Genomic DNA, 24,412 nt, shown 5'->3' with positions numbered 1-24,412 from the left:
GGGCCACAGTTCCCTCCAAACTGGAGACCAAATAGCCATGTTATATTTGGCATGGCTCTTCTTTCTCTCTCATGCTACAAATATTAGCATAAGATTTGGAGTGGTTTGCATAGTCCTGCATAGTACCTCTCATGGGGAAACTAACAGTTACAGCTAACTGGGGAAAAGGTAGTTCAGCTACTGCACACAATTAGCACTGCCATGTTTTCCAAGGCTCCCGCTAGTTATCTTTTCAAGCAGCGATTCTTCTTAAATATTGTTAAATCTGAAGCCACATTTGAACAGTTTTTTTTTTTTTTTTTTGCAAAAATCCCTTTCTTCTCATAGGGGTTCTTTAAGTATCTAAGTGTAATAGTGATTTCTGTTTTGTATTTTTGTTGAATACATTTAGTTTGATACCGGATAAGTCCATGTGTTGACTTGAAGTAACCATTTCTGTCTTGTGCTGGAGGTAAAAAGACCCATTTATTCGCAGTCCAGCTCAACACATTTTAAAAAAAAAAAAAAAAAAAAAGAAGAAGAAGAAGAAAGGAAATCCCATCCAAAAAGAAGGCTACCTTAAATGGTAACCGCCAAGGAGTTGGGTTCAAGTATATTCCAGGAAATAATACTGAAAAAAAAAGAAGTCACTGTCTTTGTTTGCATGGCTTCAGAAATTCTGAACATGTCAAAATACAATTAGTACGCCGTCCATGTGCCCAAGACTTCGGTTGTGAAACGGTTTTAAGGCTAACCATCTAGATCTCTTCTTTCAGTGGAGATCTGTCAAGAGAATCCCAAAAATGGCTGATTTCCATACTGTGATTTTCCACTTGTTTTTTTTTTTCCCCCTGTGGTCCACACTGGAGAGCCCTCCCTCCTTGCAGGCTACGGTGCAGTCCCGCGTAAGGGTTTGATTTTCACACAACAGCATCAGTTCGTTTCCACACTGGGGTAAAGTTTGAATACTTTGTATATCCACTCCGAGTAGAAAGCCACGTTAACAAACAGTGCGGGCTGCGACGAGGCACATTTTGTCCTTTGGATGCTCACGCCGATTATGACCTTGCGCTCATGCTCCTGGCAAACCAATGGACCACCGTTGTCTTTCTGCAAGAAAATGATGCCCAGTGATTATACTGTAGTGTGTCTCTTTGAATAAAACCAAACACCAAATGTCTACAAATACAGATACAAGGCCTAAAAGGTCAGTTTACCCATATGACTAAGCTATACAATGGTCAGGCATAACATTATGACCACCTTTCTAACATTGTGCAGGTCTCCCTTGTGCGTCCAAAACAGTTGTGACACATCAGAGAATGGACATGGGCCTTCTGAGGGTGTCCTGATGTGTCTGGCAACAGAATGTCGTTGGGTCCTATGGGTTGAGGGGAGGGGCCTCTGAGGATTATCCACAGATCAGTTTGGGATCTAGTGAATTTAGAGGCCAGGTCAACACCTTGTGCTGTTCTTCATGTTTTTTTGAGTTTTTCCTAAAGCGCTTTTGTGTGTGTGCCTGTGTCAGGCTTCATCTTGCTGGGGATGGCTGCTGCCATCAAGGACTGTCATTGCTATGGGGTGGGGGTGCCTGGTCTGGTCTGGTCTAGGTTGGTGCTACATGTCTAAGTAACATCCACACCAATGCCAGGTCCAAAAGTTTTCCAGCAGAACAATGCATTGTCACAAGATGGTCAATGTTATTTACTTCTCAGTGGTTTTAATGTTGTGGCTGATCATTACAACCAGTAGTTTACATTTTATTTATAACTTTTAAGCCAGTCCTCATTGGCTATGATTACGTGGCTATGAGACACGTTTGTCCACATCATCAGTGGTTAACATGGTTATTTGGTGCTGACATATTCCTAGATTCTCAAAGGATTACACCACCCCTGGCCAGTCTGCTCCAATGAGGAATTTTTGTTTTCAACGGGTTATGTTTGTGATTAATAGCAGCCATTAAGACGTCTGCTGCAATCCCAATAAAATGAGAAAATGTATTAAAAAAGTCAAAGTTAATCAAGATAACCAACAAATTTTGAATTCAACCATTTTCAGAGGGAGAATTTCTTCAGTAAAAACTAGCTACACTGATTTGTCATCTAGGTGAAATGACCCTTTACGTATTCATGATGTTTCTTTGTCATGATGTAGATTTTATGATCCTTACATCACAAACCCCTTCTCCTCTCCTGCCTCCGGCACATATCCTGCTTTCCCCGGCATCCCCTTTGATTTGTGAGCACATGTCGTTGTTGACCATAGGCATGGTCACCGAGTTCAGTGCTTCATCGGATCCCGTATCTGAAAAGGGAGGGACGCAAAGGGCCGTGAGTGGTGAATGTATAAGGAAATCAGTTTGTTTTTATTAATACTGGACATGGAAAGTAGTTTGGCATATGGGTGAAAGAAGGCAGTACTTTTGGTTTCCCCCCATCCGTACATGGTGCAGTTGGTGCCCTCGGTGATGTGACACTCTTTCACCGGAAGATGAATGGTAGAGGCACCTTCAGACACGGGCGCAGGGCTGGAAAAACAAACAGTCGCAAATTATAGCCAAAGTAAAGCCAAATTATACACCATATACAATAAAATTTTCTTCCGTTTTAGATTAAAAAAAAAAAAAAAAAACAATACTGAAAATAGCTCAAATCTGGACTTTTTAATGGTGATTTTTGAGAATTTTGACAATCTGGTGACAATTACACTGATTTAGGCTCTAACATTAGGAGCTTAAATCAGAGGAAACCTTGGGAATAAAGATTACTTACTCTGCTAGTTTCAACATAACCAGGTTGGATCCTTCCGGGCCACAGATCAGGCGAGAGATGCGTAGCCGTGGGTGGCTTGAAGACTCGCTGAGGTGCCGCAGACCGACCTGCACGCTGTAATCCCTGAGATCTGGAACACTGATGACCACAAGCGCGAGTGTTAGACAGAAACCTGCAGCATTTGTGAATCGTAGAGTGGGTCGCCACGTCCAGTGGGGTGATTTGAATGACCACTGATTAGGCTGAGAGATTCATTAAGTAGATGATAGAGAACATGATCTACACTGGATCAATAAAATTATTATATAGCATAATTTCGCTTTGTATCGTATCGTATTGTATCGTTTGTTTCGTATCACATCGTATAGTTTTGTATCATATCTGATCGTATCGTATCGTTTCGTTTCGTTTCGTATCGTATCGTATCTGATCGTTTTGCTTCGTTTTGCTTCGTTTCGTATCGTATCGTATCTCATCGTTTCGTATCATACCGTATAGTTTTATTTTGTATCATATAGTTTTGTATCATATCGTATCGGTTTGTTTCGTATCCTATCGTATCGTATAGTTTCATATCATATCGTATAGTTTTGTATCGTGTAGTTTCGTATCATATCGTATAGTTTTGTATCGTTCGTATCGTATCTGATCAATTTGTTTCGTATCGTATCGTATCGTTTTGTATCGTATCATATCTGATGGTTTGTTTCATATCGTATTTGTTGATTGCCCATTTTTTTCAAATACCTGTAAACTACACCACACAACCACAGTTAGAGTAAATCACACAAAGAATACAATATACAGCTCCAAGTGTCAGAAGGTGGACCCTTACCAGGACGTGAAGCACTGCTGGTCTGTCAAAACCCAGTCTTCTCTGATCAGCGAGCCTCCGCACAAATGAACCTTCCTAAGAAAATTCAAGAAGATCATTTAATTAATTGCAGTGTTCAGGCTAAAGATAGATAAAGGAAAAAAGAAATGAAATGACTTACTCTCTTTGGATGCTTACAACCCAGCTGCCATCTGTACCTCGCACTTCATGTCCTCCAACTATTCTGGTGTTTATGTGCACGAAGCATGAAATCTTGGGCCTAGTCGGAGCTAAACGGAGATACATTTGAGACTGTATGTTAGACGGATGCCAATTTACATTTCAATGGGAAAATGTTTATTAAAACTTCAAAAGCCCAGCATAAAATTGGATTTGTTTAGTTAGGTATGTGACAGCAGAAGGATTTGATATTGGGAGTAAAAAGGAAAAGGGAGGGGATCGGAGATTGGAGATAAGAAGACGAGGAAGAGGTCTGGTGAAAGCCAGATGAGCAAAAGTGGATACTCACTGTTCGTTTGAGGAGCGACTGTAGCCGATTCACCTGACGGAAGTAGAGCAAAGCACAACATTAGGAAGAGACCCCACAGCGGCACTGAATGATTCAGAACACTGAGCAAACTCTGACACACAAAGCATGAAACCTCAGTGAAAACGACAAGCTTTTATTCCTCAGAAGGTCTTATCTCTGCATTCAAATCATTGTTTGAGGCTATAGCGGCGACCGCAGCAAATAAATTTGCTCAAGACCTCAAAAACTTCACGGAAGACATGTTTTACATTATGGAAATTATTGTGCAGCCATTCAGAAGAGGCTCCTCCACGCAGCCAGATTGAAACCAGCCAAAGGAAATGTTGGGTCCAGCGGCCAGAGTGTGTGTTTTCTCAAATAAAAGGATGGCAGCAGAGAGCCGCATCTGTTTGCTGTTTGAGCATTGTGTATTCTCTGGCAATTGGACAAAGCCGCAGCTAATAGATTACGTAAGACATCAGGCGAGCTATTTAAAAGAAACGGTTTTGACATTTTAATCGAAGTTGAGAAAGGCTGCAAAGGTGAATCACTTGTGTTATTTTGTTGTACCACACCCCTACAGAAAACACATGCTCTTGAACAGTGAATGAAACGATTGTTTTATCCCGTGTTTTAGCTGCAAAGGAATTGTATTATCTCTGGAGGAGCTGAACAGGTGTTTTTAAGTCTAAGCTAACCAGAGCTAATCCGCTGCTAGCTCTACAGTAGGTATATGAACATGGATACTATGCAACAGGTGCACCATTCCTACCCCTTTCTACTTTACTGAACACAGGCATGTCTGGAGGATACAAGCTTATTTTTTAATCACTCACAGTGCTTCAGTTTGCAGTAGTCCCAGGATAAGCGGTTGTTTGGATTGGTGTAACACCAGGGGCCATGCTTGTCCCGGTCTGGGTTCCGGCAGTAGTTCTTCTCCAGCCCTACATAGGACACCGTAGAGTGAGAATCCTCACTGTAAAACACACAAATACAGACTCTCATATTCCATTTGTTATTTTGCACACAGTGTATCAGCACTAACACTGGGTCACGTCTCATAAAGATTCATACACTCTCACACTCTAAATACACAAGCATGCACACTGTCACGCACATACAATACGTACACACTGTAAGTAGCCATGGCATGCCTGGAAAGTCTGAGTCTGGCTCTCCTATACTGCAATGAATCCTCTGCATTAGCTTCACAGAGGCCGTAGAAGGAAGCAGAGTTTTGTGAAGAGTGCTCATGGGAGTATGAAAGTATGCAGTCTAAGCATTCAGCAGGGCTCAGACCAGCAGGAGCCACATCCTCTGTGGAACGATTCGGTTGTACTCTCGATTAGGAGGAATTCACATCTAATCATGTGTCTTTTAGGAGAGTTTCACTTGGCTCAACAAGAATTAAACGTAATCTTCCTAAGATAAGCAAAATGTCCCTGAAAAGCAATTTTCTAGGTAGGAGTGCAGACACACACATGCAAAAATAATGCTAAGCGATGGGCAACAATTTGTCAGGGGGTGAAGAAAATTGCACTTCCCAGGAGAATGTTAAACAAGCTGTAGCTCTCAGCAGTTTTTCCTGGGATGACCCTTGACCTTGAGCAGGGTAGACTCGCTGGCTGCAGTCTATGTGAGGGAGCTGATGGGCTTTGATCTACTTTCCTCAGAAAGCACTTCCTGGGGTCAGGGGTCGATTCTGGAACATGTCCATCTGTCTATGCCATTTTGGCTTTTAAAATTCCTGTAAATTAAGTAATTCCAACAGCCTGACTTCAGCATGAAGTGACGGCCCTGGAGTGGGCAACCTTTCCGTCAGGATGGGTCACTCAGAGAGCACCCCGGGGTTTCCCCTCGTCAGTTAGATGAATAATAATTGGACCTAGTATTGACCCCTGAGGAACCCCTGATTTCCTCTCGCTGTTTGTTTTCACTGCTTGGCTTCATTCATATGAAAGGGGTTTTCGAAAGGCAATAGGAGCTAAGTTGTCAACAAACACTCATCAACTGAGTTGAAAAGAATGTCAGTCTCTCTAGGAAACAGTTGCAGAGTTTCTCAGTTAAGCAGACACTTGACTGGGAGTTAGCAAGAGTAGAATAAATTACTTTTTTACCTGTTTATGTGATGTGACCAGTCTGCACAGGGAATCCCAGATCGAGTTATGGATAAAGTGCCTCGGTACATCTCTCCTTTGTCTTCATAACACTCTAAAGAGGGATGAGATTAAGTTATTTTAGACTGCCTTGGAGTGCCAGGAATTACTCAGCCTAGCGGTTTTCCAAACACCTAAATGTCTTTTGGAAGTGGGCATAAACACACATTCATGTACAGACCATACAAGGGAATTTGGCTATATGCTTCTCTTTGCGGTTTGGATGAATTTAATACCAAGGGCCCACATGTAACTCACTATGTCTGTTCTTAAACAGAATCAGAAGACGGCTCGCAGTGACTAAACGACTGCCTGCTTTCTGACATGTGTGGTCGTCTGAAATGTTAAGCAGAGAAACATGGGAAATGACAGCAAACACTGTTGCCAGCGTCTGGTGTTTTTATTCTTCCATGAAATGGAATTCATCGGACAGCCCGCTGCCAAGCGGCTCAGTCCTACGAGAGCAATCCAGGAACTGTGTGAGTAATACCACTTTGCAGCAACATGACATGTGTTCAGACATGATCGGTATTTCAGTCCCATTTGTCAAGAAGCAACGTGGAAATTGACAGGACACTTGCCAGTCATTGGTACTTGTGCTGGCAGTTGTAAAGGAATAGTCTGACATTTGGGGAAATATGCAATATTTGCTGAGAGTAACAAAATTAGACTAGAAACAGGGGAAACATCTGGATTTGCTATGTCTGGAGGTAACATTTTCACATTTTAATTAGTTTAATTGATATAAAACTTCATTCATTCATTCATCTTCTTTAAAAGCTTGTCCTGTGAGGGGTCGCGGGGGGGCTGGAGCCTATCCCTGATAGAAAACTTGAAATACAGTATTTAAACAAAATGCAAAAAGTTTTAAGGTATGCACCAAACTATTTCTTGTAAACTTCCAGGAGCATCTACTGGTTGATTGGCAACCTCAGAGTGACGAAAAGAGACTTGGCTTTGTGGTTAGCAGTACATGGACTTTTTTTCTTTTTTTCAAAGTTAGATTGAAACAGGCTTGGTCTTATCCCGCTTTCCAATCTTTGCGCATGAATGCACCTAAACGCTATTCATCTTCCTCATCATCATTATCGTCTATCTTGGCAAGAAAGCAGACAAAGCAAACAAAGCAATTAAGTCAACAGATGCATTCACCCCGAATACCAAACCACCAACATTGTGTAATTTACCTATTTTTTGCATGGCATCTGCATCACATCTGGGGATGTGGGTGCAGTTGGCCACCCTCTGATTAGGATCTGTAGTGAAGCACCATGGGTAATCCGCGCCATCGGGGTTTCGGCAGTAATTCTCTCTGAGGTCTCTGTAACAAAAACACAAACTACAATTTAAATGATGGTGCTGATGACCGTATCTTTCATCGCAGAGCTGCCGAGTTTCGATTGCACTTCATACGGGCTTTTTTATTTTTCAAACATTCAAAAATGAGGGAGTCTGAGGTGCCAGCAGCAACAAGGAAACAAGCATTACTCACTTGCATTTGAAGTTCTGAGGAAGAAAGGAGTGGTTGTGAGGGAATTGAGAGTCCCAGCGCTGACATGTCACACCCTCTGGTGTGACATTCATTGTGCCTCGGTAATCGGTGCCCGTTCCCTGGATGCAAGACGTCGTTGCATTGACATCTATGTCCTCACTGGGGTCTGAGTCTATGGGAGAAAAATGTAAAGTAAGTGAGAGCATGAGAAAGAAGGGAAATTTGCTTTAAAAAAAAAAAAAGTGAGGTGCATAAACTGTAAATTGAAAGCAAGAATGAAGGAGGGAGGGAGGGAGGGAGGGAGGGAGTTAGATATTAATCCCCAGAAGAATGTGTCATGTTTAACCTAGAGACAGATGATCAAAAACAGTAGCACTCCCTCCGCTTCTGCAGCGATAGGGAACTTTCTGTGTGTCCACAACACCAGCGCCCCACATTCTTGCATGCCGGGACATCCACAGCAATGAGAGAAGCCCTTGAACTTGCTGACACATCATGAAAATCCTCCAGTCTGACCGTATTCACGCAGTCCCCTCTAAGACGAACACAGAATTTCAGTTCCTCGTGAAATTGTTTACCGGAGGCCAACGCAAGGTATCGCATCCAACGCGAGTCTGGCTCGGGCAACTTTATCCACAGGCAAACTATTCCAAACATCTTCAGATGGAATTCTGCTTTTCAGAAGTGCAGGGGTAGCGGTGCACAGGGAGCGAATTCTCCCCTCCGGATTTCTGTCTCTGTTTCTTTAGCCTTTGACAAATGAGATGGGAGAAGATGGAGGAGGAAAGGGAATGTTTTGAGGTAGAAACAAGAAGGCGGGTGGAAAAGAGGGATTCTTCGGTTTGATGTAACGCATGCCAGTGTCTGAGTGGACCGTGTAGTACAGGTCAGCGGTTTTTATCTTTCTGAGGGCAGGCATTGAGGGATACACACACATCTGGACAAATGCAGATCCCCTGTGCTCGCTGTAAATCATCACATGTACTGTGAAGCACAACTGTCTCTGACAGAGACAAAGAGAGATGCTCTGTGTGTCGGTGGCATGTGGGAATATTTCAATGTTCTTTCACGAGAGAAAAAAAAAAAAAGAACAAATTCTCCAGCAGCATGACCTCTTTTTGGTCTCCATTGTTCTTGTTTTTGCTCCGTCTTCATGAAGGTAAATGTTACCTAAGCTACAACTCATGCAACTCAGTCGGGATCTGCCAGCTAGGACATGGTTCAAGGCCATTAAAGGACACAAGTATTTACATGCAGCAACAACAGTAATGACAGGTGTGTAGCAAAAAGTTATTTTCAGTATTGATTTATCTGTATTGTCCTTTTATGACTTTGCGATGCAGCTGGATTCTCGCATGATTTGTGAGATCACACAGCGATCCATCTTAACAGGCTTGGACCTATCCCCCTGTGGGTAATGCACGGACGAAACAGCGTCCTGTGAGCATTTTTTAGGTGCGAACTAGTGCCTTTTATGTGCAAATGTTCCTTGATCAGCATGTCATGCTAATCACACAGCTACATTAGCGTCTCAGACTGCAGACTTTTGCGTTTCCCCCTTCGGCACCCTCTAACTATGCTGGACAACTTCCATCAGATTAGGTTTTTTACAAATAATGTATGTCGTTGGAGGTCGGTGGCCTAACATGTCGGTCCAAAACCTACCCCGCCGTTCAGCTGGCTTGAGGCCTGGCTTATGATTTACAGCGTTTCTGTGCGAATCCCCATTCACTGACCCCCCGAGCCCTCTAAGGATGCATCTGCAACTGTTTTGCTCTTTGCACATTCATTAAGGTCTTTCCTTTAATCTGTCCATACACAGCATGTCATGATTTTAAATCAATGCTCACAACACTAAAACAACTATCAGACCTCCCAGTGACTGCGGGGCATCATGGTACAGTAGCCTCCATTGTGATGCTCCGCTTTAAAGCCTGAGCGGCCTCAATAAAACACTGCCGGCTCTCTGAAGTCCGAAACGCCTCTTTTTTTAAGAAACCTATTCACTCCTTCTTGCTGAGGTAGAAAAATTTGAGTCAACACCACAGGAAACACCCAGCAGCGTAAACAAGACTCTTGAGGAGAAGGGGAAGTTTTCTACTCCTTTCACCACAACTACCTCAAAACCCCCAAAGTCCTGTGTACAACAAATCATCTGGTGCGCTTGGACTTCTTGCTGGTGGTACAAAACCACCATCAATGCCACAGTATGCCCACTTCTGAATCCTGTAATGGCTTTCCGACTGTGTGGCGCATATTGTTTTAAATTGGTACGGGCAATGCACGTTGAGAATAACTACCATAAATCAGGGTGAAGCAATAATTTGGTCTTGCGTTCCTTTGTTTTTGTCTGCAAAGCTCCAGATTTGGCGTATATACAGTTCACTGGCCCTCACCACACACGGTGATGTTACAGTACTCCCACGGAGTTTTGGGGTCCATGGTGTAGCACCAGGGACGGAGGCGGTTATCCGGGTTACGGCAGTAGTTGTCCTTCAAATCTTTGTCCCGGTACCTTAAAAGAGAAGGAGCAGACAGGATGCGGGGGAAAATAGATAAAAAAAAAAGGAGGAGGGAGAGAAGTAAGTCATAACAACCGCCTGTGTCTGGAGTATTAGCGTCATTTGTGGTGTCATGGGTGTGTTCCTGCTGTTGTCCGTGAGAAAGGCTGCTGCGAGATTTGCAGCTTACTTTTTGGGCTGGAAGTGGTGTTTGTGAGGCCTTGCTGAGTCCCATCTCTGGCACTCCTTGCCGCTCTCCGTATGGTCCATTTTGCCGCGGTAATCCTCCCCATTGCACGTCATACAGACTTCTGTCAACAAAGAAACAACAGGTATAAAATCTCTCTTGTCCTGACGAGGGACTGCCAACACGACTTAAGACTGATGGAAAGGAATGAACCGCATAAACATTGATTAAAGGCTCAGTCGCCTCTCGGTTTTTGCTTTATCTTGTCTTATTGTCCAGCAGTGATATTTTCGCATGGTCTCACCCTCTGAGCACTGAGGTATACCGCACTCCTGAGCTCGTACGTTGGGGTCGGTTGTGTAGCACCACGGACCACCGGGATCGTTGTTGGGATTCCGACAGAAGTTCTCCCTCAGGTCTTGCATCGGGTATCTATCTGGATAAAACCTACAGGGGCGCAGAAAGGCATTATTGAAAGTGTTAGCTGATACTGTAAGCTGAGAAAATAAATCTCAGGGAGTATTCGCACACTTGGCTGCTCCGGTAGTGTATACAGTACCGTACCTGCCTGCTAGCGCTCTCAATTACAAACCAAATAAATCAATTCAAAAGGCATTTGCCTTACTCCGTGAGATGCTAGTGCCTACAATGTGACCCAATTAAACCCTGGAACGACCAGTCATGGCATGTGTATGCAAAGTAAGTCACCAATACGTTACTCCTCTCCGAGTTTGCACACTGTGCATGATCGCCTTACTGATTCCAAACATATCCCGGCTCCTTCATGTGTGAAGCAGCCAGACTGTCACAGCACAGTAACCACCAACAGCACAGAACAATGCTATGCACCACTTGGAGTAGCCCAAGCAGGTCCTTTTCTGGCAGCGTTTGAACACTTTTAAACCTAATCCTTCTCTGTCAACTGCTACATCACGTCAGTGAGACCGTAAGGGGGGGGGAAAAAAGTCCTGGCAGCACCAAACATATGGGCTGCAACAAAGGGAGCGACATGGGATCCCCGCGCTAAATGGACAGTGTGTGAAATTCGTCTTCTGTCAAGCCAGGATGACGAAAAGCTGGCATGTCAGCACCTCCTGATCCACGCCGACCACATTCCACCTCCCACCCAGGGAGACGGAGGAAGAAGTGGAAGGGGCGAAGAGTAATAAGTGGCCGACTTGAAAAAGAAAAATGGAGCATAATGAAGTGAGCAAAAAAGGCCCGGACCTCATTGTTTAACTGATGATGTAAGAAAAAATACGCAGGGAAAAAAAAAAAAAAAAGAACCACCCTCCCTTCAGCAGCCTGTCTGAACGCTCTACCCCAGGCAATGACTCTTGGGGGAGTCTGGTCCGCTCTCCCCTCTGCGCCCGGGGGACTTACGCAAGTTTCTACAATAATGCACAACATCATTCAGCCCAGAGGTGGAAGAAATCTCAGGCATCTAGCCGGAGAGTGCAAAGAAGAAAGAAGGGGAGGGGCCTTCCAAGCATATAGTCATACGTACATGTGTCAAAATATAAGAGGGTTAGGGCAAACAGTCACCCATGTGCATGTAACTAAAACAAAACACTTGTTCCTCTCCAAAGCAGCCGAGGGCCAAGACTCACATCTGTTATCTGTAACTCACAACCTCAATATACTGTATTTCTATCATAATAGAGTATCCTTAATTTATAAATGGAATTACAAGGTTCCACACTTTGCAAAAAAAAACAAAAAAAACAAAAAAAAGGTTGCATCTGGTAAGACTCTGTAAAAGGCCACAGCATGGGAGCAAGTTAGCCATAATGATGTTGTGCTAACAGATGTTGGCCAGTTATTCATCTCCTTGCCAAAGTCGGTTCCCATTGGAGCGCAGGCAGACACTCTGCTTGCATGCTTCGCTCTCTGGGCCGACTGCACATATTGGCCGGGTTTGGGATATCGCTGAAGATGAAATCTAGGCCCGAAGTAACTGCTGCTGCGAAATGTCCAGCAGTACGTACACCTGGTGGAACAAAAAACGTCATGCCTCAATACTACGGCGTCCAAAGGAGGAGACGGAGATTAAAGCAAGCGAGGCCAAGGCCGTATAAATCTTTAATGCATAAATAATGATTTTTGGAAGCGACTTGGCAGGAATTGGAGATTTGCTTATTCACTTCTTTGTGAAAGAAGGTTAGACAAGAAGGTCAGTAGCACTGTTATTTTTGTCTAGTATATACAAAGAAATAGTCAGGAGATGGTTATCTTAGCTTGGATTAGATCAGCCTAGCCAGTCTGGATATGTCCAAATCTAAAAACAAAGGTTACTGGACTTGCTTGAGTTTTCTTCACCAATCATCCCAAGTCGTTTCTTGAAGTTCAGAACTGAAGAATGAGTGGTGAAGCGTTTAAAAACTCAAACAAGTCCAGTCGCTGTTGTTTTTACCTTTCCTTTTACATATGCAATGACCTGGATGATTGGAAATCCACAATCTCCCTACCCACCTGAACACCTACTGTACAGCTCACTGCTTAACAGCAAGATAAACCATGCACAACTGTTTCCAAACTGTCCGCCAATCTAAGCTAATGGTTTGTTCCAACTAACTCCCAGCAAGACTAACCCTAACCCTAACCCTAACCCAGCAAGACTCACCATTATTTTTAAAACGTCAAACCCTTTCCTTCAAGCAACACATTCAATCAAAGCTACAGGGTTTCTGTAGCTGAGAGCCGCTCGCTGGCTTCCCAGTGGAAATGTTTAGAGAAATAGAAGAAGAATGTCCCTAAGGGAATAGATAAATGATTGCAATGTTATCAATTGTTATTAATATGAAGGAAAATGTTCCATTCCGTTCTCCGTGCTTGGCCGGGCATCAATGCACAACATCTTTCATAACCCCGGCTGGAACACTAAATATAGACAACAGGTGGAAGTCCCATTCCTGGAAGGGAACCTCCTGAGAAATCACCCCTGCCCCACGCCGATCGGTCAAGCGTGAAAATAATAGTTACCTGAAACTCAAATGGTGCGTGGTTCATTACGCTGGTAATTCTCACCCACAGCGGGGCCGTCCCATGCTTGGTAATCCCACAGTGGCACTAAATCACCCTTAAGCAAAGCTGCCTCTGACCCTTTCGAAAGTTAAAAACTTGCTGACAGGTTCGGACGGTAGAAGCCCCTCCGTCTGAGAAGGCGAACGGCGAACGGCGTGTCAAATAAACAGTGACAAATTATTCCTAACGTGAACGATTAACTGCTTCTGGAAAGTGGTGAGAGAATCGGGGGGGGGGGGGGGGGGGAGAGAAGGGGACCAGCAATCTGTTTTAATTGCAGGGGATCTTTGAACCTGCATTCTCTCTCAGTGTTCTTGCGGGTTTGTGAGCTCAGCTGGACATGGGACAGAACATGACTTCAGTCTATAAATCTTGGCGGCTTCTTTCTTTTCTCTCATTCTGCCTCCCTTCTATTTTTCACTCTGCACCTCTTCAAACTCTTATTACTCCGTCTCCAAGCCACCCCCTCCCTGCCACAGTTAAAACATCTCGCCACTAATGAGCACGGCTAATGAGACGCTGGCGCGGGTCCATCTTTGCCAAGTCACTGATCTCGCCTCGCCCGTAGCCGAGAGAAAACATCTCTGGGATACACCTGATGGCCTAAAACAACAACAACCAACCGCATGGGGGAGGAGGACATCCCCGCATGTGTTGAAAGAAATCTGACTTAACTCTGGATAAACGTTCAACCATCTCTAAGCCTCCGCCTTCCCTTAACCCCCGAGGTGCAAGGGGATGAACCGAACATCAATAAATCAGCGGCCGGGGCCTGTTTAGTATCAGACACAGAGAAATAGAGAAGGAGCATCCAGGAAGTCAATGGAGGCCTAAAGATTAGAGATGTGAGCTTTGAAGGCTGAAATCTACAAGACTCTGGGAAGGGGAAGTGAATGATTAAGGCGTCCTCCTTAAAAACAGCTGAAAAGCAGTGCAACCCTCAAGGTGACTTGCTGCGACTGCTTTTCCCATCTCAAGTTGACTTTCTTAGTTAAAAAAGAGTCGACTTACGTGTGCTCATTGATGTTATTGTCTGACCAGGCTTGGCAAGTGATGTTCGACTTCGTCCAAGACCTCCTCCCTCTGTAGTTGTCCTTGGTGCCGATGATACACTCCCTTATATAATCTAACCAAGAACAAAGGCACAAAGAGAAGGAGAAAAAAAATAAAGGTTAGGGTCCATTCCCACTTTGACACAAGCCGTCCACGTGCACTCTCGTCGGGCCAGTTCACACACAGCCAATTAAAAGTTTATTTGCGCTCGCTGCCTTGGCCACCTGGGATGTATTTTCCCATGTATGGTCAAAAACACTTTTTTTTTACGGCAGACATTTAGTATGTCCCGGGCCGGTGTGTTATTCCCAAAACAGACAACTCCCTGAAGTTCATTAAATGTCACAGAGGGGAGTTGTGGTAAATTTTGCAATAAATGCTGAAGTGCTAGATTCCCAAGAAACTTTTGCACTCTGAACGTAAACAGTGATTTCTTTTTTTAACGTTGTTTATGCACCACTTTAAGTCTGTTATATGTTTATGCATGCGTCTCGGGTCCCGTCGGAGTGACTAAACAGCAGGGGGGGGGGGGTTGAGGAGGGTTTGGCTTCTCTTATTGTGACAACAGAGAAGCAAAGCTGAGGAGCTGCCGCAAGAGGTACAATCTCCAATAAACTTAAATTCGCCCGGGTAAATCCTGCACCTGAACGTTTCGCATGAGAAAAAAAAAACAAAAAGGAAATACTGAAGCGCAGGGGGAGAAAAAAAAACAAACAATTATGACGTTACCTTTTTTTTCATACAAAGTAAAGTTGATGTTGGCCTGCTTCTGCACACCGTGGGTGAAACGGTCAAAAGGGAGCAAGTGGCATTTCCTGTTGTGCCTTTGAAAGTTGAAAGCCCTGTAGAAAGGCACGGGAAGTCGTTGGGAGATGAAGAAATGATAAACAACCAAAATATGTAAATACTATGAGAGACACAGGGGGAAACGAGGAGTAAGGAGGGAAACGTGGTCATGGAGAAACCATGTGTGTTGTCGGGCTTCGGGGAAACGGGGAGAAAGACGGAGAATTGAGGGACTCACCTGCAGTTTAGGTTTTTCTTGACCTTCTTGCATTTCCGGGCGCAGTGTTCCTGTGAGCGGCTGTTGCGCACCAACGGGGGCTGAGCGCAGTCTTTGCAAACCAGCATGTGGTTCTCTGTCTTTTCGTACTTCTGCAATAACTGATGAGAATTTTTACAGCAACCTGGAAGACACGAAGACACAACATGAGAGCTGCATGTGTTTGTGCATGTGCAGGGTTCAAGGAGACAAGGTTGCTCATCTCACAGGGGAGTCGTTGCATGCTTCTACCTTGGAAATACCATTCGAGATACTGGCTAAGTCTGACCCCAGGCCGACAAATATCGATTCCTTTATGACTAACTGAGCACAGTGTTAGTAACAGGGGGGACATGCAGCCGAGCTCAGCTTACAATCCCAGCCCACATCAGTTTATAGCTCAGCTGAAGCGTCGACTGGCAAATCTCATTCAGGGCATCTTGTTTAAGCTGCCCTAGCTCTTGTTTCGTCCGCAAGCCGCACTGCAACCCACCCCCACCCTTGTTCTTTCTTTTATGTCTCAGCTAATGTCATTTCTGTGTCACTGGTGTTTGCTCTGCTCTGCATCCAGGTGGTCTTTGCTGCCGCTCTCCCTGCCTTAGGCTTCCCATGTAGGGCACGTGGACCGCCAGGGAGGTCCCGGAGCCGAGCCACACTGCCAAAAATAACTCACTCCAGAACTCCATATGGTTTCTCGGACTTAAGTTTGACCAAAGGTTTTGGTACCGGAAGCTTTCTGGATCTGGATGCATTTGAGTAGGCTTTAGTTGCGTGGAGGCAAACAGTCCGTGCGGGGAGAGAGTAAAAAGGGGCGGAGGGCCCACTCGCACCCAGTCGGCAAGAAAACACATCAAGAAAATACCTTAAACACGTTAGTTTAAACTGTTAACCGAGTGTAAGCTGTACATTCGCAGAGTCGTATATCAACTTCAACAACTGTCTCGAGTTGCTCGTCAGACCGTGAACAATAACGGTGCACAGAACAGAACAGGCGGCCTTGGCCCGGATATCCCGTATCTGTTATCTGGATATTCAACGCAGTAAACCCAGAGACACCGACCGCCGGCCCCGTGAGGCGCCTAAGTCACGGAACAATAGCAGATGGGTTCCCGGGTTGACCAATGATGCGCTCTGTTAAAGCTGACATGACAGTGAACATGGATACTTGGATGTTTTGCCGTTTACAATTCCCTTCGCCACCAAATGTCTCTTTCCTCTCAAGGGTGTATGCGATGGTATTTGGCTCAGAAGAAAAGGTGCTCAAGAGCTTCCCGGCAGAAAGCTGGTCGGAGCCAGCGCAACGTGTTGTGACAGCGTCCCTGATTTGGTTTGTCTGGTTGAAAAGGAACGCATTACTTAAATATTGGAGTTTTCGGGAATAGCAGGAGGCGTGGACACTGGTTCCTTGGAGTCGGCTTTGAGGAGGTGCAGGAAAGATTAAGCTATTTCATTGTCACACATTGAGCTGACAGTTACAGTTTGCCTCAAGCAGCGTGTTGCTGGCATGTTAACATCCACCACTGGTGAAAGATATCGAAGCATTTTGTCCAGGATCAAAGTCCAGCTCAGAACGCCCCCCAGCAGTCAAACCTGAACAAATGCAGATCGGTTCCTGGACTGTGAGGGACAGCCAAGAGAGCAGAATGATGTCTATCAACAGGCTGCCTCAGTTGGAGCTTTGATGCTCATGAAAACATATCCCATATTTTACTGCTTTCAGAATGAGCCCAAACTTGGCTTTTTCCAACAACTTTTTACTGCTTCGTGGAACTTGTTGTGCTATAGTTTCGTGTTTTTTTGCCGATGCATTTAATAGATATCCGCGATCTCCCACAGGAACCTGTTTCAAAATCTTGCATTCACGACTCCGCGGCAGTCTTATTAGAAGCCCCCGCTGTTTAACAACAGTGACTTCCTTTTCATTTCGAGCAGCATGGGTGACATTTATTTTTAAGGGGGGGGGGGGGGGGAGAAAAAAAAACAAGATGCAATCAGAATTCCTGTGTCCCACGAGAACTTAAGCTTCACTCATAATTTCTACAGTAAAGTTTTATGTATCAGATTTTATGAAGTCTCTCAGCTATTGGCACCCAGTACATACCAGAAAGTATATACAGTGTGCGTGGAAAAATGGGAAACTGTCAACGGAGCGAAAGGACACGTTATAATTCATTCTTGCCTTATTTATAGGCCTTTGTTGAGAGCCATTTCTTTGGAAGAAGTACATCAAAAGAGAATTCTATCACTGCAGAGATGTGGCATAATGTACTCTATACGGGATCCAACAGGGTTCAAGAGCAGGACAGAACCATATTTTAAGCCTCTGTGATACAAATCAGTCATTTCTTACCCACTGGAAAATATTAAGAGCCCATCCTTCAGCAGAATGCAGTTTCCGAACGCTACGGCAACATCTTTAGACGCATTGTGTGTTTAGTCCCAATAGTTTATAATTAGGGGCAAGTGCGACATAAATCACGCAAGAAAATCTGATGCTACCGGGTTACAGCTACATGCTCCTGCGCCAAGACCCGACACAAGGCGTTGTGTGTGTACTTAGGATATTGTAAACTGTGGAGCGTTTAGAGGCTCCTCGTGGTTGAAAATGGTTTTTGGGGAGGACGTGTTATTAATGTTTGGGCTCCGCTGGACCACATCTGGCACTCATCACAGTGTTGTTCCAGCCCTGATGTCTGGCCAGGCTGCTCAATTAGATTTCACTTAGTCTCTTCCTCTCCTTGCACTCAAGACTCCCGCTATCTCCAAATCCCGATGCGTTTTGCTGAAGTTGAAGATTACAGTAAAAGGTGCGCCGCGAGTGAGGGAGGCGAGATTTAATGGGGAGAGGCAGCGGCGGCTTAGAGGAACAGCTTGAGGTATCTAGTTTAGCTTGAAAAATGTACGTGGGGAAGGTGAATGACCGACACCCTGACCTTGCTCAGCGAACCTCCAGTTAGGTGCCCTTGAGCAAAGACCTGAATAAGCAATTTAGTCACGCCTTCCTGGATAAGGAAAGATCTAAACGATATAAAAACACATTTGAATACATTGTAGGGGACAAATTGTATGGCACAAAAGGACAGGAAAATGGCAGGTTAAAGGTGTGCCGCTGTCTGGGGATTAAGGAGACATTACATCTGCTTTTGAGAGCTTTAAATGCGGTAGTGGGCTCTGCAGCCAGATGTTACCCCCCCTCCCACCCCCCTTTCCTAACAGCCCCTCTTTCTCTCTCTCACACACACACACACCTTTTCTATCTCTCTACCGGGACAAACGATTACCACAGTCCGTGGCGCGCATTTTTACTCTCTCCAGCTCCAGCGCGGTCAGAGGTCAGGGTCGGTACCCCTGGAGGTGGTAACTATGGATTGCTCACTATTGCTCAGTGACACGCCAGCCGGGCACGGATCTCGTTTGGACGCTTTTAAGGTGACCGGTGGAGGTGGAGGAGGTGGTGGTGGTGGAGGAGGAGGCGGCGGTGGCAGTGGTCGTTCGTGTGCGCGCACGGAGATGTTTCTGCAACAAGTCAGGCATCCTCTCTGGAGCGCCAGCCCCAAGCAGATGCAGGAGTGTCTATTACTGAAATGGCCATGACCTATATAAAAATCTTTTAATGACAAAGCAGTAACATCAGCAGATGTACTTCAGACGCTCTGGCACGAGTTTGCACCGTGCGCAGCAGAGGGAGAAACTTGCAGAAACGACCTGATATTAATACGTTTACCACGCTTAATTACAGGACTTGATCTGTTTGTCAGTCGATTAAGAAATAATGGGGCATTTGACATTCAATAGGCAAATTTAATTTCATTATTCCATCCAAAGCCTAATTGGTCACAGAAGTTATTAAATGTTTGGCAACGGATTTTTCGAGATGTAAGGGGAATAGCCTTGAGCGTTTTCTCTTTTCACAAACATCGGCGGGCATTCAAAGTCACGCAGTTAATTAAAAAATAATATTAATTAAAAAAAAAAAAAAAAAGATGATCCATACAGAGCAAAGTTTAATTTGGATTCTGGGCAGCTTTAAGTCATGGCTGTCAAAATAAAATAAAGTAAAAATTAAGGAAAGAAGTTCTTTTTTTATTTATTTGTTGGCTTTCTCTGATGTAATTCTGACTTTGCTGGATAAATGCAATCAAGCAGAGGCTAGAGCAAATATTTAAATTTCAGAAGGAATCTCTGAGCCTTACCTGTGTCCAATATAGTGACCACAACACACACCAGAGCTTGGTAAATCCATACGTTTGTCCTCATGGTTAGAATCCGGGATTAAGTGAGCGACAGCCTCGGCGGTAGCTTGGAGTCCAGAGTGGCTGATGATCAGCTCAAGTCTCGCCTTTCCTCACACAGATGCCACACGTCCTCGGTTCAACCCCCTTTTACTCAAGTTTGAGCTCCTCTCAATCAGTTTCTTCCCACTGGCGTCAAGTCCTGCAGGATAAACAGCACAACTTCCGGTTCTTATTTTCAAAATAAAACCAGACGCTTAACTTTCTGCAATTTTTTCCTTTCACAAACATTTTCTTTTTGTAATTTCTCATATAATCAAAATTAACCAAACTTTTAATATTTTTTCTTTTATTTTGAAAAATACACTCATTCGGTTCTCATAGTTTTGACTTCACCATTCTCAATTTATATACATATGACACCACTTTGCAAAAAGTCTATAAGTTTGAAATAAGAACTTTATAAGCTGTTAATAAGTAATTAAACATATCTTCATAGATCAGCTGGAAACCCTTGATTTGAACTAGCAGATGTTTTCTCAATCATAATTTTGTCCTTTTGTGTTTTTAGCTGTCACTCCAGAAGATAAAATACTTTACTGTAAGTGAAGGAATGAATGAATGAATGGGATCCTATTTGGCTTCTCTTTGCAGGATTGCTGCCAAAAAATACAAGATAAAACCACATAATATAACAAATAAATAACCAAACCCTAATGTAATAGGAGAAAAAATGCTTGTGACAGTGACTAAAATACAGGAAGTAACAGTACGAGTAAATAAGAACAGCACCAGAACCCGACCTAATCCGCACCAGATGTTTTAAAGTGCGCTGAGTGCAGTCCTTGTTTGTGTGTGTGTGTGTTGTGCACGCTTTGGTCCTTAACGTGGATGTGCATTCTCACATTTGCATAGGCTGAAGGCCACAGCCCTGGCGTAATTGTTGTTCTTAGCCTGCTGATCCTGCTTCTTCTTGTCCCGAACAGGTTGCCAGACTGCAGTGGTTTAAGGAGGGAGCGGCCGGGCTATTTGTTGTTCTTGACAATACTGTTTTCCTTAGGTGGAGTCTAGACAAGGGACCTTGATGATGCGCTGGATTCAGGTCCTTCTTCTTCAGTGCCGCTAGCGTACCACACTGTGGCGCAGTTCATTGTGGTCTCCACTGTACTCCTGTAAAACAGATGACTTATTAACTTCTGTAGTTAGCATGTCTGCAAGTGAGGACTTTTCCTATTAATGATCTATTAACATCTGTATGCTTGACCTAATTTTTGAAAGATACTTTCACCTAGATGGTTTTTTTTTTGTACCTGGCAACAAAACAGTAGTTTACTTGACTGGTTTAACATTGATTTATGAAGCATTAACAAATTAAAAATAATCCAAGATGATAGAGAATACAATTCTTTTCAGAGGGCGTTCACCCTTCTACAGCAGGTGGTTTTGTTAAACCAGGCAGACGCAGTGGGGGCAGCGGTGCTGTTGTGCCTCGGGCCCATAAAAATAATTTACGGAACTGTGTTGGGCTGGTGGTCATCACGCAGGATCTTTCTGACAGGATCCCCTCTCTGTCTGTCCTCACTCACCTCACTTTGGCTCAGCTGAAAAGGCAGATGGGATTCTTTACATGGTGTGCCAAAGAGCACTTGGCGCAAAGTATTGATTGCATCCTCGGTGGATTAGCCAGTTGCAAAATACCTAAAGCAGGCAAAGTGCACGGACATGAAGCATACACAAAACAAGCAGAAAATAGCTCAGCTAGGGAAGACGTTGAAACTGCACCAAGTTGCGCTGACACTGAACCTGGTAACCGGACCCACTGACACTAAAGAGACAGGGTTTTAATAATCAGTCATTCATGTTGACTTTAAAGGACCAGTGTGCAGGAGTTACTGACACCTAGTGGTGAGATTGCACACTGCAAACAACTAAATACACCAGAATAAAAACCAGAATAGCCTACCTTTGAGTAAACATTAGTTGTTGTTTTTTCAGTTTGGGGCATTTCCGCCAACATGGCTGGTTCTGTGGAAGAGTACACCTCCCTGAGTAGATATGAAGGTCTCATTTTAACATGAAAACTCAGCGTACGCTCATGAAATCCAACATACTTACCTACACACTGGACCTTTAATGCTTGTACAAGTCAAGACTAGAGTGGAATATGTTGTCACACTAACCCTAACCCCTAAGCCTAACGCATAACTTGCCACTTTTAACTTGTGATTAAGATGTAGTAGGCTTAAAGTGCTTCTGGACCAAGCATCTCCGCAAGAACTACTTAACTTCTAAGACTTTTTGTCTGTTTGCATTTGCACCACCAAAAAAGGCACTGAAGTGATTAGCCGAAGTAAAACAGTTAAACATACAACAACAATCGTAAATAGGCTCAATAAAACCTGAATTGCTAATGCTTTACGAGTATTCACATGGTTTCGTTCTTTCCCGACACTTGCTTGTGCTGCACTCATGTCCTCAGCCAATCAATGTCGACTTCATCACTCATGGTTCTTCTTGTGTGGTGAAAGTACATACCTCAAAGTCGGAATTTAAAAAAAATAACCCTGAAATGTGCCAGGAACGCTGCTCAATCTCCTCAGTACCTGCGGTGTGGATACAAAAAAAAAAAGTTGGTACTTTCTTGAACAGTTCTGACAACTATGAAAAAGTTCCTGCGGTTTCGAGAGCTCTTTAAGTGATGCATTCCTACGCCACATCAAGAGACAGCGTCTCTTTTTTCAACGCAGGGTCAGCTGTTCTCATGAAAGTCAAATCATGACAAAGATGAAAAATATCTGTCGGGGACTGAGGGAATATTTGTCCTGCTGTTCAAGCATGCCCCACAGGAGAAAGAGATATGGAGGGAAAACAGTGCCAAGTAGGTCTTCTCATGGCATACTCCAATGGCGCAACCGAGAGCAACCTTTTGGAGCAATATGGTTTTTGTATTGAATAAGGATACAGTCGGACAGAGCAAAGCATGCAAGTTAATAATGTCCCGTATCTTTGTTATAGGAATGTTATACTGATTAGTGGGCTTTAAAAGTACCATAAAGGTATAATAAGGTCACTCTAAAGACAACACTGAGCACCACAGGAACAGTATAAACCCCTATAGGGACATTATAAGACATGAAGTGTGTGTGTGTTTAGGTGGGGCAGCTGGAAGTGATCCTATTTAGGTACTCGAGTACAGGACTTTTGTTGGGCTCTAACCCTTATTTGACAGGAAATCCACACTTTGGCCGTTAACGGGCGGAGGACTTAAAGCCCTCCAGAGAGAGCAGCAGGGGGAAAAAAATGGTTTGAGGTAAATGCCAGACGCCCGGCCCTCCCTCATTAAGACGCGTGCAGGTCATTTCATTTTTCTTTGGTCCCTTTTCCTCCCTTTGGTCTGCGTGAGTGTGTGCTCCAGCAGGTGTAGAGGTGTGTGCCCGTGTGTGTGCTGCACCGTGCATGCATCGCAACCGGCGACGTCAATCAAGTGTCAGCGCAAAGAAGAAATCCAGACGCTCAGGAAATCTGTCTCGGAGCAAATTTTTGTAGATTGGTACCTTTTGAATTACAGCTCGCCCCGTCCCATGTGCTTCACAAGCCTTGGGTAAATAAGTTAAGTTTGACAGCTGATTATGCATCTTGGGAGAAGATGTTGGAAATGGGAGTGCTCTTTCATAACAGACCAAAGCAATGGGAGTATTAACTTCCATGATTTATTTTGTTCACTCAAGGCCTATTGCTGAGGATTCCAAAACGTCAGTCAAGCCGCAGCATTGTTAATTAGAGAATGGGAGGCTTGGTAGCGCTATGATGTGTAAGACCGATGAGCTATTTTATCTGAATACTAGCTTAAGATGTAATCAGGGTAATGGACATACATTTCACAGCTGCCAGTAACAACAATTATAGACCAGTACTTGGAAAGCACAATCGCAAGCTACTTCTCAGCCGATAGCATAAGTCATTTCCAGATGATTTCCAGCTAATATGTGATCACGCTTAATGAATTCCAGCAGTCCAAAGTCATCAGCTAAGGGATAAGTTTAATAGTTATGTCTCCAGGCTTTGTCCTCGAAGTGTTTCTGCAGCAAATGATGGACTGAACCTACAAAACCGACTTGGGTTTTGAGGACAGATCATAGACTGTATGTAAATATGGACACCACGTCCCCACTTCCTTGCATTGGTCAAGCTGATGCTAGTATCCCAGGGATATGGGTGGCACCATCTTGCGAGTTTGGGGCCAGAACCGCCGCAGTAGAGTCTGAGACTATAGAGCTTCATAGAGCGGTTGGCCTGGCAACTGTTTCTATAGCGTCAAATAACTAACCAAAATGAAACTTAGCAGAAATACGCACACTTGAACATGCATTAGCATTATATTAACTACCTGAAATGACAGAAACCATCTTTGATAACAATTTATTTGATGTGTACTTTAGCGTTTTACTTTGGCCCAAGTCCCATCCACTAACATGGAGGAGGTGGAGTTTTTGACCTATACTGCAGTCAGGCACCAGGAGGAGCTCTACTTGCTTTGGCTTCGCTTTAGACAAGCTGTCCATCTTTTACAGTGTATGGGACAGACGAACAAAAGGACATAAGTATTCATCAGGTATGGTCATTTCTGAT

The 24,412-nt window shown here is 44.1% G+C and overlaps 1 protein-coding gene across 1 annotated transcript; it reads right to left on the bottom strand.

Moving 5' to 3' along the window:
- Positions 1 to 912: 912 nt before the first annotated feature.
- LOC311508981 (hepatocyte growth factor-like) lies at positions 913 to 19,932 on the bottom strand (the record flags this gene model as incomplete). The annotated part of the gene is made up of 18 exons (XM_084573987.1): positions 19,745 to 19,932; positions 15,534 to 15,696; positions 15,239 to 15,351; positions 14,468 to 14,582; positions 10,737 to 10,879; positions 10,436 to 10,556; positions 10,141 to 10,259; positions 7,745 to 7,916; positions 7,440 to 7,591; positions 6,214 to 6,307; positions 4,933 to 5,072; positions 4,097 to 4,129; positions 3,749 to 3,857; positions 3,589 to 3,663; positions 2,754 to 2,891; positions 2,403 to 2,509; positions 2,153 to 2,286; positions 913 to 1,089 (listed from the first exon to the last, which is right to left on the bottom strand). Exons 1-18 carry the CDS (start codon positions 19,806 to 19,808, stop codon positions 913 to 915), a joined length of 2,169 nt encoding a protein of 722 aa, XP_084430113.1. The 5' UTR covers positions 19,809 to 19,932.
- Positions 19,933 to 24,412: the final 4,480 nt, after the last annotated feature.

Source organism: Chelon labrosus (assembly GCF_963514085.1).
Source record: "Chelon labrosus genome assembly, chromosome: 23".
Classification (NCBI taxonomy): domain Eukaryota; kingdom Metazoa; phylum Chordata; class Actinopteri; order Mugiliformes; family Mugilidae; genus Chelon; species Chelon labrosus.
The sequence above is the reverse complement of the archived record's forward strand: the minus strand, read 5'-3'. Positions and strand labels throughout refer to the sequence as shown.